The sequence below is a fragment of the Galeopterus variegatus genome, unplaced genomic scaffold, assembly GCF_000696425.1.
Source record: "Galeopterus variegatus unplaced genomic scaffold, G_variegatus-3.0.2 Scaffold8396, whole genome shotgun sequence".
NCBI classification, from domain to species: Eukaryota; Metazoa; Chordata; class Mammalia; order Dermoptera; family Cynocephalidae; genus Galeopterus; species Galeopterus variegatus.
In genome coordinates, this window is record NW_007734507.1 from 41,706 (window position 1) to 50,409 (window position 8,704).

General features: G+C 40.7%; 1 protein-coding gene across 1 annotated transcript in view; it reads right to left on the reverse strand.

Annotated features, from left to right (window-relative positions):
• Window positions 1-7,861: 7,861 nt before the first annotated feature.
• LOC103608404 (chromosome unknown open reading frame, human C9orf153) overlaps window positions 7,862-8,704 on the reverse strand; it is a gene marked incomplete at its 5' end in the record, with an annotated part of 6,753 nt that continues 5,910 nt past the window's right edge. The window contains one exon of the mRNA XM_008592842.1: window positions 7,862-8,100. Within this exon, the coding sequence (XP_008591064.1) occupies window positions 7,862-8,100 (239 nt within the window). The remainder of the gene's footprint in view (window positions 8,101-8,704) is intronic.

Sequence of the window (8,704 nt, forward strand, 5' to 3'; positions counted from 1 at the left end):
AGCTATGGAGTAACTGAAATGTTCCAGTATCTGCCACCGGCCAGGAACGACATCAATTCAAGGTCGGGTGGGAGGCGTCCGGAATAAAGTCCCAGATGTCTAGAAACGAAGGGCAAGCGCATCTCCAGTGACACAACCTACTCGTAAAGGGCTGGAATATTCAGTAGGAATCAGAAACCTATGACTTGGAGCAAAAGAACCGGCAGGAGATATTTGGGATCCATTTTTGTGCAGTAAACGTTTATGAAGTATCTACAGCCACACGTCGTGCTGTGGCTGAGAAGTAAGAGGCACTTGGCTGGCAGAGCGGCCGTCGTGGGTGCAGGTGCCAACACGACTGCACAGCGTGCCCTCGGCGTGCGGGAGGCCAGAGGAGGGTGCACGTGGGCCCCGGAGCCCGGGACTCGCTGCAGCAAACATCCACTGGCTGGTTTCACTCAGCATGATGATCTCTAAGTCTATCCATGTCGTCACAAATGACAGCATTTCCTGCTCTGTAAAGGCTTCATAGTATTCCAGTGTGTATATATGCTGCACTTTTTAACTCATCCATCCACGATGGGCACTATGGTTGGTTCCATATCTTGGCTGTTGTGAACAGAGCTGCAGTGAACGTGGGAGTGCAGGTGACTCTTCAATATACTGATTTCCATTCCTTTGCATGTACACCCAGAAGTGGGACTGCTGGATCACACGGGAATTTCATTTTTAGTTTTTTGAGGAACCTCCATATGGTTATCCAAAGTGGCTGTACTAATTTTCAACATCACCAACAGTGCGCTAGGGTCCCCTTTTCTCCGCATTCTCACCAACACTTATCCCTTATCTTTTTTGATAATAGCCAACCTAACACGTATGAGGTGATAACTCATTGTAGCTTTAATTTGCATTTCTGTGATGATTAGTGTTGTTGAGCATTTTTTTTCCCACATATCTATTGGCCATCTGTGTGTTTTCTTTTGAAAAATGTCTTTTCAGGTCCTTAGCCCATTTTTTAATAGGGTTATTTGTTTTCTTGTGAGGAAGCAGATTTTTTTTCCCTACTCTGGAAAGAGTCACTTAGTGTTGGTGGTTCTCAGCTACAGTGAGTGAAAAAATATAAGTGAATAAAATATCATGTCCACCTCCTACTGTGTTTGAATAGTCAACAAAGCTGTCAGTACGGGATCTCAAGTAAAATAATAAATTGGCTTATGCTTTGTAAATGGTAAAACTCTAAACAAGTGATCATTATCCTCTCTGCTACTTAGAGACCACAAAGGCACATGAAAAAGGGCGTGCTGTTGCACAGGGCTAGACAGGCACTTCATACTATGGTTAAATTTGGGGGGAGGGAGTATCTAAATAAAAATCTCATCACAAGTCAAACCTCAATGTATGAAGTTGTTCTGTGTTTTAAAGCCCCAAGGCTTAGTTTAGGGTGATACGTTCCTGCTGCCTTCCTTTTTCCTTCTTGCCTTCTATCCATTTATATTTCAAATGTGTTCATTAGTGTCACCAAAAGGTCTGGATTATTATCCCCTCTGCCTCAAGTGACATGATAAAAAATCCCTTTCTCAAGATCACAATTTCTATTTCTATTTTCAGACATGACAGTAATTAGATTATTTGTTTTGTTTTGGGGCCTGTTAAGATACCCCAACAGTTACTTTTTAATTGGTCCATTTCCCCTCTAACAGCCATTTCTTCATAAGAAACCACATGAATTCAGAACTATTATGCCCGTTTTCATTGTATGATTGTATCACTGAAGCATTAATTTTCCCATGGTAATTTTGCATGTTGATTATCTCAGAATCCTGATTATGTTACATACTCTTTTAATGAAACTCTACGTGTATCTGCAGCTCCTAATCTCTTTTTTTTACCCATGTGACCTAGGTTTAATTTTATTATCATTCTGGAAGCAGATACAAATTAGAGGGAAATTAAAAACAAAATTGGCATAACACGTTCTCAATTTCATGATATATTAAATTTGGGGGCAATTTATCACAAGTGAAAAAAGTTCAAATAGTGGCAATCATCTCATAACTAAGTGAGAGCTCTTCAAGAGTCATTATTTTATCCTTAAGGTCTAGAGCAAAGAAAACCCATCTGTTTACCACCCTGAATAGAATTTAGCACAAGCGCCACTGTATCTGCTGCCAGGGCCAGATGCTGTCGGGGGTCTTCAGAAGCTGCAGAAATGTTATTCTGTCTGGTAGATTTCTGGGGAAACACATATGAGCAGAGCAAATGTGTTGTGTAGTGGCAGGACAACGTGCAGCTCCATACGATGCTCTCGTCCATTCAATGACATCTAGGATTATTCATTCCACGAATAACCATTAGGTATCTACATGTGTCAAGGAGTGTTTTAGGCATGGGAGATACAATGACAAACAGAATGACAGGGTTCCCATTGGGAAGGACAGACCAATAAACATTAAATGGTGAGCAAGAAAAAAATCATATACAAGTTGGATAATTACGTGTGATACTTGTATGACTATACAGTCATTAGAATCTGAGACGTGAGGGGGGCAGGGAAGCAGCCACGTGAGATTCAGGGGCCCGTATTCTCGGCAGAGGAAAGCTCGGTGCAAAGGTCCCAAGATTAGTGAGTCGGGAGGACGCTGGCGGGGCTGGGTGTGGACGGCTGAAGGTTGCTGGGCATGTGGTGAGGTCAGAGGAGAGACCAGAAAACTAGTAGCGTCCTGTGAACTTTTACTGACACCCCCCATTGTTGAACACAGGATTTGAGGAAGGCTTACGCATGTCCCTTCCCATGTGGCAGACACTGCCAGCCGCCTGCCCTGTACCCATCCATCCCCATTTCTTTCCTTTCTCACGGAACTCCACGTTTGTCTGGGGTTGCATTGTACCCAGTTAAAGCAACCTGCACAGAGTCCCTTACAGCTAGGAGCAGTCACATTACATGCTTCTGGTTAATAATATGTATCTACAATGCTGAATGGAAGAGCTTCTCTTCTAGGATAAAAAAGGAAACTTCTAGATGGCTGTTTGTGCTTTCCCATTCTTCTTGCCTGGAACACTGATGCAATGTCCGGGGGTATAGCAGCCACCTTGAAATCGTGAGAATGAAAACCACAAACAAAGAATGAGATCAGGGAAAGAGAGGAGCCTGGGGGACTGCTGGCATCGTGGACTGTACCACCCACTCCTGCTGACCTCCGCACATCTTGTCGTATGCAACAAACTGATCTTTATGTGTTTCAGGTGCTGGCATCCAGCCATTCTCCTTGTTTAAAAATTTTTTAAAAATTGAAACATAATTGATTGTACATATCTGTGGGGTACAGTGTTGAATATCAATACCTGTGTGCAGTATGTGATACTCAAGTCAGGGTAATTACTATATTCAACATGACACAATGTAACAATTTTTTGTGGCCCTTTACCAATTTCTCTCAGGCATTCTCCTACTTACACAAGTACAATTCTAAATCATACAACACAAAAATAAAAAGAGGTAATAGTTCAGGGAACTGGGGAAAATATTGGTTAAAATAAATCCAGGAACATGGTAACCCAGAAGGAGGCAAAGCTGGTCTTGCACCATTGCTATATGTCATTGTGAAATTTGGCCCCAAGTATTATAGAAGCCAAAAACCAGGAGGAAATTTCTCAGTACAACTACTACTGGCACTAATATTAATTCTACTAATAGCAGTAAAGACAGCCACTGCTGTATACAAAACATGGATAAATGTCACAAACATAATGTCGAAAGAAGCCCACTACAGAAGAATGTGTACTGTGTGATTACATGTGTATAAGATAGTACAAAAACAGGCAAAGCCGTCTTGGTAAATATTGGCTAACTTGGCCGGGGAGGGCTGGACCGTGATCAGGAGAGGGCAAGGGAGGGGCTTGGGCAATGTCCTGTTTCATGACCTGGGCGGTGATTCCATGGGTGTGTTCAGTTTGTTATAATTCAAGCTTGTGATTTTCTATGTGACATTATACTTGAACAAAACAGGTTATTAAAAAACAGAACAAACACTCGTGAACTCACAATGCTGTTTAAGAAGAGAGAAGAGAGAAACGCTTCCTTGGCTACGTTTGGCAGTAACTGGAACATCACCTCCTTAATCTGAAAATTGGCAACTAATGGGGAATTTAAGCCACTAACCTGCCTTTTTTGTAAACTGTGCTTCAGTGTAATTAAATAGCCCTAGCTGATGAGGAAAAGCTTTTCTTTACAAATGATTTCCAACTAATAAATGTGGAATTAGTGACAGAATTAGAAAATCACCAGTGAGTAAACCCTAATGGAATAATCCAGGCAAAGATTATGGAATTAGTTACCTGTTGCTGCGTAACGGATTTAACTAATAAATGTGGAATTAGTGACAGAATTAGAAAATCACCAGTGAGTAAGCCCTAATGGAATAATCCAGGCAAAGATTATGGAATTAGTTACCTGTTGCTGCGTAACGGATTAGCTCAAAACATAACAGCTTAAAACAACATTTACCATCTCATGGTTTCTGTGGGTCAGGAACCTGGGTGCCCTGGCCCAGCATGTCTCAAGGCTACAGTCAAGGTGTCATCTGGGACTGCAGGCATCTCACAGCTGGACTGGGGGGGATCTGCTTCCAAGCTAACTCATATGGCTGTTGGCAGAGCTCAGGTCCTTGCTGGCTGTTGACCAGAGACAACAGTTACTGGCCACATGGGCCTCTCCGTAGGGCATCTCACAAATGGCAGCTGGCTTCCCTAAGAGCTAGCACGTGAGCAAGGGAGCAAGACAGCACTCCAAGGTAGAATCTACAGGTTTTTGTACCTTAATCTTGAAGTGGTCACATCACCTTCCATCACCTCTGCTTCATTCTATTCTTAGAAGTCATGATTCCAGCCTAGACTCAAGGGAAGGTATTATGCATGGGCGTAAACACCAGGAGTCAGGGATCACTGGGAGCCTCTGAGACACTGCCCGCCATAATCATCAATGGACGGAAGCCAGTGTATGAGAAGTTGGTGGGGAACTTTATGAAACAGAGAGGCATCAGGCGGTCACCTCCCGAATCCACTACTCAATCTTAAAATCACTAGAAAAGGGACAACCAGAAATTACATGCCTTCTGTTGTGGAGCAATCTGAAGTACACAGCTTCATCGACTGAAGTATTCTTTCCAAAAAAAGCGAGTCTGAATCTAATCAAGCTTTTAGCAAACATCTGATTTATTTCCAAATAAACCCTTGTAATACAAGAACTAGTTGAATGACACCATGAGGATGCAACTCTGGAAGGCGGGGCCTTCTGCAGGACAATGGACTTATTTCTTCAGTAAATCAATTGCATGGAAAAAACGAGGAATTGCTTTAGATTAAAAGAACCTTAAGAGACCTAACGACCAAATGCAATCTTTAGACCTTTTTTGGATCCTGCTTCAAACCAACCAACTAGAAAAAGGCAGTTTTAAGACAACAAGGGGACTTTGAATATGGACAGAAAGACGGTATCAAGGAGCTAGTATTAATTTCTCTTGGTAAATAAGGTATGTGGTTATAAAAGAAAATGTCTGTGTTTTTCTGAGATGCACACCAAAGGACGTAAGGGTAACATCTTAGATGGGAGGCTTAAGATTTGCTTTAAAATACTTCAGCAGATACAGCAAACACAACAAAAGAAATAGATGAAACAAATGTGGTAAAATCTTAATAACTGTTAAATCCAGATGATGGGTATATGCATGTTTATTACACAACTTTATTTTTTTGAATGTTTAAACATTTTAAAAATAATAATTGTAGTGGATTGAATCATCCCCCCCAAACTCACTGAAGCTTGAATTGTGTCCCCCAAGTTTCATGTATTAATAACTTAGCCCCCACTGTGACTGGGAAATCCTATTATGGTCATTGAAAGGTGGGGCCTTGAAGAGGTGATTAGATTGTAGGACCATCCCATAGTGAATGGATTAAAAACGGTGGTCAGGGGCGTGGTTCTGAGGGTTTTAAAAGAAGAGGAGAGTCTCTGTCTCTCTTTCTGCTCTCTCTGCTTCCACTGTCTTGCAATATTAGACCCCTGGGTCACTGTCACCACCACCAGATGGACTTTGGACTTCCCAGCCTCAGAAACTGTAAACAATAAATGTCATTTTTCTTTATAAATCACCCAGTTTCAGGTACTTTGTTATAAGCAATGGAAACAGACTAATACAATAATGGAAAGAAAAAATATCAGGATTGAATGGTTTTATAGCTGAATTTTAGCTAAACTTTAAAGAATGAATGTTTCTAATATTATTTAAATATCTGTGGACTCATTAAAAAAATGAAAAACTTCCCAATGCATTTTATGAGCTAGAATAACTTAAAGATCTTTAAAAACTAAGTCTAACATTCATGAAGAAAATTTACAGTTGTAAGTATATAGCTTGAAGAATTTTTGCATATTGGACACACCTGTGCACACAGATAAGAAACCAGAACTTTGTGAGCATCCCAGAAACCTCCCTCATGCCCATTTTGAGACAGTATCTTCAGCTGAAGCCAGAATAACCTTTAATACCAAAATGTGGTATTAAAAAATAGCACAAAACATGGAAACTATGAATAATTTCACTTACATGGAAGCAAATTTTCTAAATAAAATATTAAAAAATAGAACCCAGAAATACATTTTAATATCTACACAATCATACACACATATAATATTAATAATTTAATTGTTCACTATTATTTCTTGCATTCCCTCTGGGTTCTTGCTAAAGTATATTTTACTAGTAATTCTTTTTTCAGTAAGGGATTGTGGATAGTAAACAATTCTTGGCTCTTATAGATTTTTAAATGTGTTTATTTTACCCCTACTCTTTAAAGAGAGTTTAGCTGGTTGGAGAATTCCAGATTGATGGTTGCTTTCTTTCAGTGTCTTGAGTAGGCGACACCACTGCCTTCTGACACCTGTTGTGAATTGTCCTTTGTACGTAGTTCATCTCTCTCTCTGGTAGATTGTGTTTTGTTTTACTGCTAATGCTCTGCAGTTTTGCTATAGTGTTTCTAGGTATAGGTTTGTTTTTTAATTTGCTCATCACTTAATGAGATTTTTCAATTCAAGGTCCCATGTATTTCTTTATTCTGGAAAAATTATCATTTCATTTTCAAACATTACCTCTTTTCCATTCTTCCTGTTTTCTTCTGCAATTTCCATTGGATTTATTTCTGAACTTTTCATCCTACTCTCCATCACTCCTAACTCCTTTCGTAGCTTCCTCTCCACCTTACTGCGCGATCATCTAGGGGCTTTTCAGTGCCATCTTCCAGCTCATCAGTCCTTCCCTTCAGATGTATCCAGTGTACCATTGGAATAATTTATTGAAGGTTATTATTATTTTCAGCGACTGTATTTTTAACTTCCAAGATTTCTAATTTGTTCCTTTTCAAATCTTCCTCTTGTTTCATGGATGTTAGTTCCTTCCTTATGTCTTTGAGCAGTTAACACATTTTTAAAGTTCTTAGATTGCTCTATATCCTCAGGTGTTAATTCTTCCATTTGTTGAATTTGCCAACTATTTTTATGATGATGGAGTTCCTCATGTGCTTAACACTTTTGAAAGGGCTATTCTTGCTTGGAAATTTCTCCCTTGTACCCTTTCTTTTCATATGATCATATTTGCATCAGCCCTGGTCCAAGCGAGTGTCGCAGGTCCAGGCCAGGTCTTACATGAGCGGATCCACGCGGATCTTTTACTCCACACCAGTGGTTTAACTTTGGACCTCACACGTGTTATATAAACTCAGTTCAGATGTTCTATTGGATGCTTTTGCTTCTTTACTTTTTATGTATACATTCTATGCTCTCAAATGCAAAAGTCTACGTACTTTAAAAAAATTACGTATTTTTAATAAACTACATATTCCATTGCAGAGAATAAGTTCCTTCTTTTTGGTAATCAATTTGAGGATAAATGACCAAAGACTTATGAACTATAGGGGGGGAAATAACATCGGGCATGTCCTGGCTCTCTACAAATCTCTTCTCGGTGTCGTAGTTTATGTCCAAGAGAGGAACCACGGTCGTGTCCTTCCACTTCACAAGCCCCTTATAATACCGCCACTCCAGGTCCCTTAGATCCATGAACTGTTTTTCTGAAAGGATCATATTTTGGAAGAATCACATGGTGTTGTCATGCGACCTTCAGTGACTCAGAGATGCCTCACGGACAAACTAGAACTTTGATGAGCCTGTCTCCTCCCTTCTGGCAAAAAGCTGGTTCTGAAGCTTCATAAACTACAGGGGCCTGTGGTGTTCATCTCATCTAAAGCGCTCTCCTGTATGGGACACTGGGTGGGGCCGGCGGGAGTGGACCCTGCAGGGCTGCGGCAGGTAGAGGGAGTGTCTCTTCGGGTGCTTGGATGCTAAGGGCGTGTGCAGATGCAGAGACTGCAGGACACGGAGGTCACCAGGGCGGAGAAGAGGATGAATGACGGGTTAAAATAGGGAGGAAGAGTGACCTGAACTACACAGACACACAGATTATTACTGTCATTTTTTCCAAGATGCTGGTGTAAGCCCTGAGTATAACAGGGCATTGGCTTAGCTAGAATTTGACTGTTCTTTCTCTCCAGGGAGGAAGAGTGACCTGAACTACACAGACACACAGATTATTACTGTCATTTTTTCCAAGATGTTGGTGTAAGCCCTGAGTATAACAGGGCATTGGCTTAGCTAGAATTTGACTGTTCTTTCTCT